The sequence below is a fragment of the Pelodiscus sinensis genome, chromosome 18 (genome assembly GCF_049634645.1).
Source record: "Pelodiscus sinensis isolate JC-2024 chromosome 18, ASM4963464v1, whole genome shotgun sequence".
Classification (NCBI taxonomy): domain Eukaryota; kingdom Metazoa; phylum Chordata; order Testudines; family Trionychidae; genus Pelodiscus; species Pelodiscus sinensis.
The window spans coordinates 3,263,459-3,278,905 of record NC_134728.1 but is presented as its reverse complement, the minus strand read 5'-3'; the positions used below and the strand labels follow the sequence as shown (position 1 = coordinate 3,278,905).

The window sequence follows — 15,447 nt, the reverse complement described above, 5'->3', positions numbered from 1 at the left end:
CCATGGTATTTTGGTCCACTTCCTTAGCATGGTTCATTAACACAGGACCCTACATTTACCCGCTGCATGACTGTTATCAAAGGGCGCCGTTATCCCGGGATATCAATCTAGGCGCTATCAGCAATACATCCTTGCCGTGGCTGCCATCAACTCTGCTGCACTTGTTTGATGGCTGTCAGATTAGTTGCCTGTGCTAGTGAGAATTTGCTGTAACAGGGACAGTGGCGCCATACAACCTAGAAATTGGCGCATTGTTGTCAAATGTTATGGTGCAGAGCAGCAGCAGGCAGTGGTGGGTCTGAAAGTAAAGGGGATTTGGGGATGCAGCTGAACCTGCAGTGGGGAATTCTGGGAGGCAGAATGGAATTACCCATGTTGGAATTTGGCCAGGACACTAGAATTAACTTTCCTGTTTAGGGAAAGGACCATGAGTCCGTTGGTGACCACAGGGGGGGCAATACCTTGGTCTTACATTCTGTCTGAAAAACCCAGCAGCAGCATCCTTCTCTCTGCCCGTTTTGTGGCTTTTCAGAGGACCTGCATAAAGAAGTGTTGTAACAGCACTGGAGAGCTAGAGGTGATATAGAAACGTATCACTGGGCTTAACAAGAGATGAACTGAGCTACAGATGAGGAGTGGTCCAAAACCAGACGAAGTCCAGGGGACTGGGCCCATAGTGGAAAGAGAACTTGTTTCCACAATACATCTTCTCTGGCCCCCTCTGGCAGGGAGTCCAGTGACAGCACGCCCCAGTTAGAAGCATATGATCACAGCTGATCTCGCTGCGTGATCTGAGCATCAGGGAATGACACGGCAGCTGTAGCAAGGCGACTTTATCAAATTAGCCATTTCATGAGTGTCCCACAGTCCATAAAGTGCTGCTTTTCCTCTCATAGACATGGAGGTGAAACAGCTGGACAAAAGGGCATCTGGCCAGAGCTTTGAAGTGATCCTGAAGTCCCCTTCGGACTTGTCCCCTGAGAGTCCCGTCCTCTCTTCTCCCCCTAAGAAGAAGGACCTGTCCCTGGAGGAGCTTCAGAAGAGGCTGGAAGCTGCAGAGGAGAGAAGGAAGGTAACGGAATATTCCAGGGCAATGCTAATTTACAGAACCAATCATGTATTTGCCATGTGACCCTCTCTCATAGTTGGGGGCAGGAAAAACAGATGCCGTGCTGGAAATAAACCACCATCACGGGCTTTCTTTAGGAGCCACATCTTGTGTCTGGCAATAGTGCTGTGTCTTACATCCCTAGCTGGTAGGTTTGATGTTGGAATTACTGGATGAAATTCTCTGGCCTGTGCTGTGCAGGAGGTTAGAATAGATTATCATAACGGTCCCTTCTGGCCTTACAATCTATGGAACCTTGTGGTCCTCTGGGTTAGATTTTCCTAGTATATTATATGTGTACCTCTACACTGCTGGTGAATGAAACTCTTTGTCACTAGCTATCTTTATAGGAGCTACAAATATAAACCACACATCCTATAAAGTTCTGAACCGGCACCTTTTGCACCATGCCATTGATTTTTAACAGCTGGCAATGCTATTTTTGCACTTTGTTTATGAGCATAATTTACAATCTTCCTAGAGAGAAATATTGGAAAAGTACAAAAAATGACAGAGAGAGGCAAACCAGAACACTACAGAACAGGTGGGTAAGAGCAGAAGAAGATGAGGCAATTTAATGCATAGGGGTAGCTTTCCAGAGGGTCCCTACACAGCTTTCAAATTGCACCAACAGTGCAATGGACTTTTGAACGCAGGTGCAAAGGGAGAAGTTTGAAGACATGTTCCATGTGAACTAGAAAGGAATTGTGGGGTGGGGAGAATGTGGCCAACAGGGGGCACCTCCAGGGAGACGTTCTGATCCACCCCCACCTCCCGATCTGTTGGCTTCCCACAGACCCAGGAGGCCCAAGTGCTGAAGCAGCTGGCGGAGAAACGAGAGCACGAGCGGGAGGTGCTGCACAAGGCCCTGGAGGAGAACAATAACTTCAGCCGGCTGGCTGAGGAGAAGCTCAACTACAAGATGGAGCTGAGCAAGGAGATCCGTGAAGCTCACCTAGCTGCCTTGAGGGAGCGACTGCGCGAGAAGGCAAGTGCTAGAGTCCTGTGTCCACGCACACCAAGGCTACGTCTAGACTGACATGATTTTCCGGAAATGCTTTTAACGGAAAAGTTTTCCGTTAAAAGCATTTTCGGAACAGAGCATCTAGATTGGCAAGGTCGCTTTTCCGCCATTTTCGCGATTGGGGCTTTTTTGCGGAAAACAAACCTGAGCTGTCTACACTGGCCCTTTTGCACAAAAGTTTTGCGCAAAAGGACTTTTGCCCAAACAGGAGCAGCATAGTATTTCCGCAAGAAGCACTGACAATCTTACATGAGATCATCAGTGCTTTTGCGGAAATTCAAGCGGCCAGTGTAGACAGCTGGCAAGTTTTTCCGGAAAAACTGGCCAGTCTAGACACAGCCCAAGAGAGTGGGCAAGGGCAGGACGCCTGCCTACAGTAGAGTGGCTGCTGGTGCCAAAGCCTTTGCCTAGCATCCATAGCCTGACCTGCTCACCTTGAACTGAACGGGGATGTTCAGCATCAGAGCAAGCTGCATCTCCTGCACCACTGTTTTCCTCGGTTAGCTTGTGCAATTCTCCCTCCCCAGGTGCTCAGTGTGCACTGCCCGCCCCTTCCCTCTGGAGCCCTGCACCCCAGTTTTCTTCCTTCTCCCTCTCTCTTGCTGCCTCTGACCTTCTTGTGTTGGGTTTTGGAGGGGGTTAGGACTCTGTACTTGGCTGTGTGAAAGTCAGCACTGAGCTTTGGGCTCTTCCTTGCCACCTCTGCCCTCTCCTCTGTCAGAGCTAGCACTCAAAGAGCTCTCCAGCAGTAGCTCAGGAGGCCATGAAGTGGAGGAGATCCCTCACTTCTGGACTAACAGCAGAGAACATTATCTTATCTTCTGCTGGTCCTTGCTTAGGAGCCCAAAGGCCTCCTCTGCTGCACGGTACTGTGATAACTGCTCACCCCTTGGGCCAGAGGCTACAACTTTTGGTCTCAGTAGGGGCAGGACACTGTTTGTGTGGGGCTCTTTTTGTGGGACATCTGCAGTAGGCTGTGAAGACTGGTCCTGAAGACCCATTCACAGAACGTTCATGTGATGAACCTGGTTTTCTGAGCCCCACACAAGAGTGAGCTAAATTGACCCCACGTATGACGCTGGTGGTGACTTCAGCAGAACTGCACTATGACCTGATTCTAGTGCATTTATTTGATGGTGCCAGTGCCCCTGAGGAAGAGGGGATGAACAGCTCCATGCTCAGAACCAGAAACTGTTAAATTGCAGACGAAAATGAGGGGAGATGCGAAATAACCTTGGGTTTGCCCTATGCAGCCTGCAGACGCTGTAACCCAGTGGTCCCTAACCCTTTTTATGCCACAGACTGGCAAACCCATTCACAAACGTTTGGGGGACCAGTAACATTTAATGTGCATATTTGCATAGTCATTATGCAAATATGGACATAAAATGTTACTGGTCCACCTAGCCCCCCCCAACCTAATCCTTTGCTCCCCAGTGCCTAACACTCTTTGACCCCCACTCCTATGCCTCATGCCCTTTGACCCTTTATCCTCTGACCCCTACAGCCCATGTCAACATCCTCTTGCCCCATGACCCCAGCATGTCCTCACCCATCACCCCTTTGCCCCCACCCCATCCCCGCACTCACCAGAGCGAGGCTGCCCCTCTAGGGAGCGTGGCCGTTACTGCCTGTGGGCAGAAAGAGCGGCACTCCTTCTTCGGGACTCTCCCTTCCCAAGCGCGGACTGAGGATGAGGAAGGGAGATGCTTCCTGCTGCCGCCGCCTGAGCCACCACAAGTGCTGGAAGTGAGCCACTGGGAACAGCCGGCTTGAGCTCCGACAGCCGCAGTGGCCCAGCCACCAGTGGTTTTCGGCCCAGCGACGTGGCCCAACAGTTGGGAATCATAGAATAGAATCATAGAATACTAGGACTGGAAGGGACCTCGAGGTCATCGAGTCCCATCCCCTGCCCCACCCCTGTAACCCTTTCCGTGTCTTTGCAGGAACTGCATGCAGCTGAAGTGCGCAGGAACAAGGAACAGCGGGAGGAGATCTCTGGATAAAGGGCTTTTCTACACATCCAGCACCTGGTTCCTGATAACAAACAAATCAACCAACCCAACACATTTTATTTTGTTTGTCTGGATGCAACATTTGGTTCCCTAGTTCCCCCCACCCTCTGGTGTTAGTTCCCTAGCTACACGCTTCTCTCTCTCCATCCTTAACTGTTCAGTACTTGTGGGGGATCACAGGCCATAGGTTACCTCTAAGCAGAATAGCAGCTAGTTCATATGAAGTATAGAATTAGTCAATAACCAATCAATCAGCTTCTCTTTGGGAGTTTGTTCTTTTTTAAAAAAAAAATCTTTCTTAAACTGATGTAAAGAATTCAGATATTAATAAATTCAACCAGCAGTGTCGTGGAAATATGGATTTCCTATCAGGAGCTTTTACTACTCTTGGCGTTTGCTCTGAGCCAGATATCAGTGTCCAGGCAAAAGGCAGTACATAGTGAGGATTTCTTCCTAGGGAGGGAGTGGTTAATGGATCCATTATTTCCCAGCAGATGGAGAAAGGGACCAGATGGCTCAAGGAATTGGTTATGTCATGCAGAGCCTTTCACCTTGGGTCACTGGTTTGACGCCGGACAAGGTAGGTAGTGACTTAGTTGTTACTTTCAGAAGGCACTTTGGGAGCCCATGTGCAATCAGCTGGGGGGGTCACAGACCAAAGCCCACATCACCAACAATACTGTCACCATAGGCATTAGTGGACATCCTAGCTGGCCATGACTGAATAAGCCCGTAGCCTGAGCAACCCTCTCCATTGTAGAGGCAAGGCTGGGGGACACTGACTAAGCGGTATCAGGAAAGCCTAAACTGTTACTGCCTGTGTCGAACCTGCTCCTGTGGATAATCAGGGCAGCTCAGTCTCCAGAGGCTTTCCACAAACAACCACATTTTGCTGCAGTAAGTAAATAAATAAACGTAGAAAGGGCGTCTGGCTGTCAGCTGGGCCACTGGCTGTTAGAGAAACTCTAATTTGGGAGAATCCTTGTTCCCTCTTCCCAAAGATAGATGTGACTCTTCAGTACCATTACAGGAGAGACATTTGGACCAAAGATCACAGAATGAACCCAAAAGCTCTAGCTCTTCATCCTCACACTATAGGAAAGGGCACACTGATCTCTGCAACAGTGTATCCAGAGTGGCAGCTTTGGAAAAGACGGGGAGGGGAGGTGCTGCCAGGGAGAAGACAGGCGGGGTTAGGAGATGTTTGTGCAGAGCGGTGGGGGATGCTGCCAGGGAGAGGACAGGCAGGGTTAGGAGATGTTTGTGTCCCTGCTTCTATTGTAGTCATGGAGGTTGAAATGTGAAGTTTTCATTCATCTCACTCTCACAGGGGAATCCCAGTGTCATGAAACATACAGGCTGAGATTACCAGAGTGCTGCCATACCTGGAGGGAGGGGCCGGTAATGGTTTCTGATATAACTACATACCCCGGCGGCCTATCCTATCCTTTGTAAACAGCTCACTGTTTACAAAGATGGTTGCAGTAAAGCAGATTATGAGCTGAGCCATAAGGAGTCTGCCCTTCTATCCCGGAGGGGGGAATAGAGTGGCAGACACTCAGTGCCAGATCTGAATCTGACTTGATACATCAGCTGGCATTTTTAGGTCTGTGGTTAAAGTGCGAGAAAGACGGCATAGTCTCAGCTGCAGAGAAGACGTGTTGTAGGGTGTTTGTGCAGGATTCGGCGTGCACAAGAGCATTCCCCAGTGGGAGGGTTCTGTGGAGGAGAACTTGGCAGCTCTTTTTCCTTTGGAACATGGAGCCTCACAGATTCCTTCCACCCACCTCGGCAGCATACTGGTACCTTTCGTCCAGCCCAGCCCAGTGTTTCCAGGGCAAGACCATGGGAGCAGGAATACAGGCACAGATATGGGAAGGAGTCATGGACTGAAATTCATCCTCCCTTCTAATGCTGTTGCAAACCCAGGATGAACTAACCGGCTAACACAGGGACAGGAGATTATGTGCTAGTAACAGGGGCGCTTTACACACATTGCCTTCAAAAAGCCACATTAGAGCTGAGGCACATTCCTCCTCCAGGGTACGTCCACATTTGCTCCCTAGTTCGAACTAGGGATGCAAATGTAGCCAACCGAAATTGCTAATGAAGCAAAAAATGAGGAGTAACTCTAGTTCGAACCAAGGGGTTTGATTTGAACTAACATATCCCGGAGCGCACTTCCTGGTTCGAATCAGCTGGCGAGCAGAATAGCATGCGGGCGAGATTATGCTAATGAAGCGTGGGATATTTAAATCCCCGCTTCATTAGCAATTTCAGTCAGGTACAGTTGCATCCCTAGTTCGAACTAGGGAGCAAGTGTAGACATACCCCCAGTGGGGCTCTGCGGAGGCAATGTCACCCAGGAAATAACTTGTGCAAGTGACTAGGCTCCTGGGTGCAGTGCATATGTATATATACAGCTTCCTTTTACACACCGCGGTTCCTGGCAGTTGTGCAGTAAGGTGGGCGCCAAGGGGCACCACAAACCAGAACCGGGATAAGCAGGGCTGGAATGCCAGGTGGTGTCAAGAGACCAAAGCCGATGGGGATTTCCTATTTGGTTTAAGTTCCCCTTGTGCCCCCCTTGCAACAAATATTTGCTGAGTTCGGAAGCTTCAAACTTTCCGTCTGCCAGGATCTGGCACTGTGAAAGGAATCTGCCATACCCCAAACCTGACGGGTAGCAACTAGTCACAAAACCCCCAAAATGTGGTAAAGAAGTGGCAGCTGCTGCTGAATGTAAGGTTGCTTGCCTCTCCCTCATCTACCAGGCTTTGTCTACACTGCAGGGTTTTTGCACAAGAAGCCTTTTGCGGACGAATTCTTGTGCAAAACCTTCTTGCGCAAAAGCGCGTCCAGACCTCAAAGTGCATCTCAAAAGCAATGTGCTTTTGCACAAGAGAGCATCCACACTGCATGGACGCACTTGCGCAAGAAAGTTCTGATGGCCATTTGGAAAATGGCCATCATAGCACCTGTGCTTTTTCCCATAGGGGTTTCTTGCGCAAACCCCTTCCGGGGGTCCACTCCTGCCTTTTTGCGCAAGAACTGTAACGCAAAAAGGAGTTATTCCTCGTGGGGAGAGAAATAACTCTACCAGCAAAAGCCCTCTGTTCTGTCGATTTACTTGCGCAAAAACGGGCTTGAGGTGTGGATGCTCCCCTGGTTTTTGCGCAAAAACCTTGTAGAGTAAACAGCCCCAGAGAATAAATCCTCCTTTTAACTAGAGAAGATCTCTCTATGGCCACAGCATGTTTCTGGATAGGAAGGGAAAACTCTGCTCCGTAAGGTAGAGCACATTTACTCACACACCCCTCTGCTAAGGTCAGAGAAAGGGCAGGACTGTTAATGGGCCCCAGGAGTGTCCAGGGCCATGAAGCATGTTCAGGGCAGGGTGGGGCAAAGGAATGGAAACTGAGGGTTGAATTTCTTAACCGTAGCTAACCATCAGTTTATAAGTAGCAGTTGTCTTAGGGTAAGCATCTGTGTATACTGCGGAATCACCGCCAGAATCATCTCATCCATATAGTGACAATAAATTTTAAAAAGTTAATGAATAAATAAATAAAATGTTTGTGTGTAAGAAATGGTTGAAACTGTCAAACGTCCGTGTCTCACACCGGTGGGAGCTGAGAAGATGTCTGCAAGATATTAACCCCGTCCTACTCTGTAGTGCTGAGTGTTTGCTTGGTGTGTAATTCTGACCTCAAGCTTGTTGTAAATACTGTTTTTGGTACTATGATGATGATGATCAGACATGTACTCATGAGCATGAGATTAAAACAAATGAGAAACAACCATTTCCACTCTGATTATCCACTGGGCTCAGAAAGAATTTGGAGGCAGGGCCAGGTGAAGGCAGGATGCCTGGGGCTTTGGGATGCAGGCCCAGAGAGAGCAGTACTTTGGAGAGGCAAGTGGCGGCACAGTGCACAACTGTTTGTTGCCTGCTGAGCTGGCTGGGCTACGTGGGAGGCGAATCAGGGACTTGGGAGTAGAAGGCAGATGAAGAGTCCTTCAGGCAGGGTGGGTGGGAACTGGGAGAATCCATTCCAGAAGTGGGTCAGAAAACAAATCTAATAAGAGGGGTGATGTTTCAAACAGAGGCCTAGAATGTTATGGAGCTGGGTGTACTTTTGCATTAATCCAACCCTGCCTTTGGGCAGGTGGTCCAGTCTATTCCCTGTAATCATGGACCTACACTGAGGGTGTGTCCAGACAGCAGCACTATTTCAGGATACTTCTGGTATCCCAAAACAGCTATTTCACCTCTTTTAAACAAGCCCGTTATTTTGAAATAGCTTTCGAAATATAACCGGCTTGCTATTCTGAGGTCCCTGTAAACGTCGTTCCACGAGGATTAAGGGACATTTCGGAATACCGCTCTATCAAAATAAGCTATTTCGGAATACACTCGAAATAAGCGATGCAATTTCTGTAGCTCAAATTGCGTTGCTTATTTTGAGTGACGGGTGCAGTGTAGATGCACCCCGAGAGACTGGATGGGGATACGTACGATGGAGAAGCAAGTGGATAGCTGCAGACTGTTCTTTGTTAGGGACCTTCCTTCCCTTGTCCTTACAGTCACCAGGTCTCAGTTTTTGCCCCCGCTTGTATCTTCCATCTCAGACTTCCATGGTCATCTCCACACAGTGACAGATGAAGCTCACAGGTGAGCTCCTCCTTACAGTGATAGATCAATTCTGATCTCATATGAAGACTGATTCTTGTAATAGCTTTCCTGATGAACACTCACATTGGTGACACACAAAAGGCCTAGCCAGGGAGGTGCCCAGGACATACAGCTCTGCAGGCAGGAGGGCTAGGAACCTCATTTTCTTCACCTTAATCCCTTCGCTGCTGAGTAGTACCGTGGGGGTGTCAGGAAAATGCAGTAGTGCCAGATAAACTTTCGTCCCATGCAGAGAAATAGGGATGTGTCAGGTAGAGGTTTGCATCAGTCATGTCAGGGAAAGGTTTCTTACATCTGACGGGAGATGTCATATCAGGGAGACATGCTTGTCTGGTGTGCTCAGGTGAATCAGGTACAACATGGAGCTGCGTCTGCCCCATGCGACCGAATGTCAGGGAAAGGAGTTTGTGCAGGGCCACTGGAAGTACCAGGGAGCTGGGTTTGATTTTGGCTGTGTGCCTCTGAAATGGAATTCCTGTTGCTTAGAGGGACATCCCGCTCGCACTGCAGACACAACGTTTGCACAGCCCAGGCTGCAGAGGTTAATGACCGATGCCTGAATAAACGCTGTGCCTGAGAGCATCACACGCTTCTTTGATCTTCCGTTCAAAAATCCCCCTCTGCTCACAATGATTTCATTCCTGTGGACTTCCCAGGATTGCTAGCGAGCAGGCAGTGGCTGCAGAGCAGTTTCTTACCCCCATCCTCAATAGAACTCCATCCTATTTCCATCACGCTTTGTGTTTCTTGCTATTCCATTTGTTGCCATCTTTAGGTATAGTCCATAGCATGCAATTTACAAATTCCTGGGACATCATTTCTAAGGCCTGGGCTCAAGATTCTTCAATGGTCTTTCAAGATCTATGAACTTTGCAATACAATACCTGCAGCTTGCCTGCGTCAGGTGTCTGGGCTCCCTTGTCTCAGGCTGCAAGGCTATAGAATATGGGTATGTTCATCACAGGGTCCCAGTGCCCATGCTGCAGTCCAAATCTGAATGTCTACACTGTAGTTTTAGAGCCCCAGAGCCTGAGGCCAGCAAGCAAACTTAGCCGACAAAGGCCAGACGTGGGTGTTTTGCTGCAGTGCTGCAATCCCCTTAGACACTCATTGATGGGAATTTCTGACTACACTTGCTGTTAGTGGCCACATGTAAGAGCATAGCTACTTATTTAGTCTGCAGGAGAGAAGAGTGGGAGGGGCAGGATATGACAGCAGCTTTCAGCTACCTGAAGAGGGGTTCCAAAGAGGATGGAGCCAGGCTGTTCTCAGTGGTGGCAGATGACAGAATGAGGAGCAATGGACTCAAGCTGGAGTATGGCAGTTCTAAACTGGATATCAGGAAAAAAAATCCCTAGGAGGGTGGGGAAGCACTGGGATGGTTCCCTAGGGAGATGGTGGAATCTCCATCCTTAGAGGTGTTTAAGTCCTGGCTTGACAAACCCCTGGCTGGGATGATTGAGTTGGGTTGGTCCTGCTTTGAGCAGGGGTTGGACTAGACTCCCGAGATCTCTTCCAACTCTAATCGTCTATGACTGTGTTACAGCATATCTAGTTTGGGCCACATTCTCTTTAGGTGCAGCTTAACTGAAGCCAATATTTACACCAGCAGAGAATTTAGCCTAGTGGATATTTCAGGGGTGACAGAGAGCTGAAGTGGCAAAAGGCCTAACAGTGTGTGCATGCATGTTGCACATTCTTAGCTCCCTTCCTGTGCTCCTAGGCAAGCTCTAAGGATTGCTGTGCTCTGCAGGAAAAGGAACACAACCCGAAGAAAGTTTATTTCCCAGCCGGCACAAGCATCTTGATGATTAACAATTCTGGGGCAAGAACTAGAACAGCCTGCCTCATTCTCCAAATACTAGACCTTCTTGCTTGCTTGGAGCAAGTGTTCAGATTTGGCTTTAAAGTGGTCTTCTCCGGGCTAGATGGCTCATATACTTACAATGGAGTGCGCCTCCTTCATATCTGTTGGGAATTTCTCACTCCATGCTTTTGTTGGGTCTCCCAACAAACCTTGCCACAGTAAGGGAGTGAGAGTTACCCCAAGTGCTAGCGTTTCAGTGCCCTCGGCAATTCACAATGGCATGCATGTTACCATCAGAGCGGTGACACTGCTTCACCTCCCGTAAAATGTAAATGTCAGAGGGGTTTTCTCTTGCACGGACCAGCGAGAATCTCTTCCCTGGTTCTGTTTAATGTTGTTGTCTCATGTAACTTCTTTCATTCCATTAAGCAGCATTGTGGTCTGTGCCCACTTGCAGCGGTGCTGTGTGAGCGTGCACAGACATGCACGTGTATACACTCTATGCATAGGCCCACACAGCACCACATCAGACTTGAAACAAGAATCAGGGAACGGCTGTTTATGGTGCTATAGACACTTAGTGCAGGAGTGGCCAACCTGTGGCTCTAGAGCTACCAGTGGCTCTTCTGAGGTTAATATGTGGCTCCTTGTTCAGGCACTGACTCCAGGGCTGCAGCTACAGGTGCCAACTTTCCAGTGCTCAACTCCTGGCTCCACCTCCTCCTCCAAGCATATTGTGCCCTTGTTCCTTCCCTCCCCCACAGCGCCTCCTGAGTTCCATGAAACAGCTGACTGCAGTGGGCAAGAGGCGGGGGGAAGGAAGAGGAGGCGCTGATCGGTGGGGCTGCTGGTGGGCAAAAGATGCTGGAAGCGGGAGAGGAGGCACCTGATGGGGACTGCTGACAAATTACTGTAGCTCTTTGGCAATGCACATTGGTAAACGGTGGCTCCTTCTCAGGCTCAGGTTGGTCACACCTGACTTAGTGCTAACCATGCTAGGGATGCCATGACAATTCACTCCATCTCTGTACAGGGCTCTAAGTAATGTAGAGGAGGGGCACAGGCCAACATTTAGGTTTCTATAACCCAGAGCTCCCCGGGGATGAGGAGGTAACCTCCTTCGTTGGATCCTTTGCCATTTGAACACAGGAATTGCAGCCAAAAATGCCTGGCTTCTGGGCTGCCTTGGGCAAGTCACCTGGGGTTAGCTACACTGGAAAAAACAAAAAGCCTGCCACAGCAGTCTCCCAGCTCAGATCATCTGACTTGGGCTGGCACTGCCTGGCTAAAAGGAGAGGAGCCATTGCCACTCAGTCCCGGAGAGCCAGAGGCCCTGCCCAATCAGGCATGGCTGCATTGCTGTAACTCTCCCCCGCATGACCCAGATTCTGAGGCTTGCTGCCACAGTTCTCCCCGCAGTGTAGATGCACCCTCCATCGCTCTGTGTGTCTCAGTTCCCTGTTTTGTAACATGGGGATAAGAATGATGCTCCACCTCCCAGGGGTATTGTGAGGATTAACAAGCGAACGCCTGCCCAGCACTCCGAAGATGGAAAGCTCTCTTCCAGGGCTGAGTAGTATCACTATTTCAGCGTCCGTCACCTCCTGGCAAAGACCAAAGTTAAACAACGGGCGCATTCAGCTCCCCAGGACTGCCCTTGTGTTCTCGCTGGAGCCAGTGTGGGTACAAATGTCATTGGCCTTGCGCAGGATTCACTCCTCACCGCCCAGTGCGTGCTATTTTTGTTCTCCCCAACTAGACCGCTCAATAAGATACTGTAAATGGTGTTCTGAACAGACTTTCCATCACTGTAACGGAGCCTTGCCCGGTTCCTGTAGGTCTACCACATGCTTTTAATTGTCAACTTGAGGTTGTTGTTGTGCAAAAGAAGTGATTATGAAAAACAAAAAGAAATAAACTTGGTATGGAACCACACGCCTCCGTTTCTCTTAATATGGTCCTTGTTGGGAAAATAACTCAGCTGAAGAAAAAACTGGCTCAAGGGAAAGTGTGGAGTCTAGGTCATTGTTGGCTAAATAGTGATTATTGCACATCCTTAAAGACATCCCCCAGATCTGTAATTTGACTACATGCTCTAGCAGAAAAACTAAACAGTTCAGTGCAGATAATGCTGTTCTTTTACCTTATCCTTGGAGACGTGAGAAGCTCAAAGCCCGTTCATGAGGAAAGAGGGACAAAGACTCAATAGTTGTCAAAAAAAAGGTTAAAATTCTGGGAAATCTACACACATTTTTGAAGTGCTGGCCCATACTCAGCTCAGCAGAAGTAGCTTTTACCTTTAAAAAAAAAAAAAAAAAAAAAAAGCAGCCTCATTCAAAAATGTTGCACTTGTTATCTACTCAGATCTCCTTGGAAAGGCGCTGTCTCCTGGAATATGGGGAACCCCAGGGTGCCTATTGACTTCAACCATATCCGAAGTTCAGGGTCTTACAAGAACAGGCTCTAAGGAAACATCCAGGAAGCCCCTGTAAACTAGCTTCTGAACTGAAAGCCACAGGCCATAGAATATACATCAGGGCTGGGCAAGATGCGGCCCAGGGGCCGGATCCGGCCCACCTAACACTTTAATCTGGCCCAGGGACTGCATCTGGCTGCTTTCTATTTATATCCTGGCTGCTCGTGCCACCGAATTTCCAGGCAATGGCTCAGGAGCAGGATCCTATTTAAATGGCTCATGGTTTCCAGTGGGGATGTTACTCCGGGAGGCCAGAGCAGCAGGCATTTTAAATAGCCTCAGCAAGCCGGGGGAGCTACCAGGCAACGTGGTAGCTTTGGAGCCAGGATTCCAGGAGCCTTTTGCTGTTTTTTAATTCAAAGCCTCCAGCTACAGCTACTGGGCAGCAGAAGCAGCCGGAGTCCTGGGCTTTTAAAATCACTGCCGGAGCCCAGGTGGTGCATTCCAGGCAGCGCTAAGGGTGGGCTGGGGCGGAGGCGCGGTGCCACGTGGTCCAGGAGACGCTGAGAGCTGGCTGCTCCCTCCCCCTTCCGCTCATGGCCCTGCCCTATCCAAGAGTAAGGAGACTGACTTGCCCCCACCTTGACCAGAGGCCCAGCAATTCTGTCATGCCCCCCCCCCCCGTTTCACCAGCCTGCCCACGTTTTTTTTTTTAATGGATTTACCAGAAAAATAATTTAATATGCCACATTTCTTTGTTTTTTTTACATAGGTCTAAAAATTTGCATTATTCCCACAATGCAGTGGAATATTGTTAAAAGTTTCTATGTGCAGCTAAAGATGCCACAGTGCTCCAACTTCCACTGTTTCAGCAATAAGAGAATAAAACGGTTGAAAACACAGCAGCTATCTGCTCAGCAACATGAAGGCAGTCTGTGTGTGTGTGTGCGTGTGCGCGCATGGGGGGGTTGAATCACATTAGTGGCTGTTGAAGGGGGCATTGCCAAGTTGCTAGTGGTTGCAGTGGATTTTATTTATTTATTTATTTATTTTGCATTTCAAAGGTGATAACTAAGGCAGTCAAGCAATTAAAATTTTTTAAAAATTGTGATTAATTGTGCTGTTAAACAATAATAGAATACCATTTATTTAAATATTTGGAATGTTTCCTACCTTTTCAAATATTTTTATTTCAATTACAACAGCAAATATGAAGTGTACAGTGCTCACTATATTATTACTAATATTTTTCACTATAAAAATAGTATTTTCAATTCCCCCATTACAAGTACTGTAGTGCAATCTCTTTACCATGAAAACTGAACTTACAAATGTAGACTTGTGTACAAAAAGCAACTGCATTGAAAAATAAAACAATGTAAAACTTTAGAGCCTAAAGTCCACTCAGTCCTACTTCTTACTCAGCCAACTGCTAAGAAAACAAGTTTGTTTACATTTGCAGGAAATAATGCTGCCCATTTCTTGTTTAAAATGTCACCTAAAAGTGATAACAGGCATTTACATGGCATTGTTGTAGCAAGCATCACAAAATATTTAGGTGCCAGATACACTAAAGCGTGTGTATATCCCTTCACACTGCAACCACCATTCCAGAGGACCTGCATCCAATGCTGGTAACTAGTCCTTCCCAATAATGATCCAAAGCAGTGCAGACCAATACATGTTCATTTTCATCAAGTCAGATGCCACCAGCAGAAGTCTGATTTTCTTTTTTGGTGGTTCCAATTTTGTAAAATCAGTTAACCAGTTAAATGTTAGCTTAACCTAATGTTTAACTGGTTAATTGACTAAAACAGGATCTGGGCTGGGGACTGACCACTCTCGTCTGGGGCTGGAGCTGATTGGCCTGGGGGCGGAGGGAATGGTAGGGCTGCCATGGGCCGGATCAACTTTCTTGGTGGGCCCTTTTGCCCACTCCTAGGTTAGACCATGAGAACGGCCATACTGCGTCAGACCAAAGATCCATCTAGCCCAGTAACCTGTCTACCGACAGTGGTCAATGCCAAATATCTCAGAGGGAACTGGTTAATCTCTCACTTCTCTACTTTCTCCAGTAGAGTGTTGTTCTTTTAAGACTTATAAAAGTATCTTGTCCCTAAGATTTTGGAAGGCATTTCAGATTCTTAAACCTCTGGTCAGATACTGTAGCTGTCTTTAGAAATCTCACATGAATATCTTCTGTGTTTGGGTCAAATCTACAGTGAAAGTGTTCTAAAAATGAAAATTGTGCTGACTCATCATCCAAGACTGCTATAACATGAAATATATGGCAGAATGCGTGTAACATAGAGGAGATGGAATTCTCCTCCAAGGAGTTCAGTCACAAATTTAATTAACACATGATTTGTTTAACAAGCATC

General features: G+C 48.0%; 1 protein-coding gene across 5 annotated transcripts in view; it reads left to right on the top strand.

Annotated features, from left to right (window-relative positions):
- Positions 1-12,580, top strand: part of STMN3 (stathmin 3) — a 63,657-nt gene extending 51,077 nt beyond the window's left edge. For all 5 annotated transcript variants that reach the window (XM_075900959.1, XM_075900955.1, XM_075900956.1 and 2 more), the window contains 3 exons: positions 897-1,072; positions 1,905-2,096; positions 4,079-12,580. In XM_075900959.1, the coding sequence (XP_075757074.1) occupies positions 897-1,072; positions 1,905-2,096; positions 4,079-4,138 (428 nt within the window). In that variant the 3' untranslated portion in view covers positions 4,139-12,580. The remainder of the gene's footprint in view (positions 1-896; positions 1,073-1,904; positions 2,097-4,078) is intronic.
- The last annotated feature ends 2,867 nt before the right edge of the window (positions 12,581-15,447 follow it).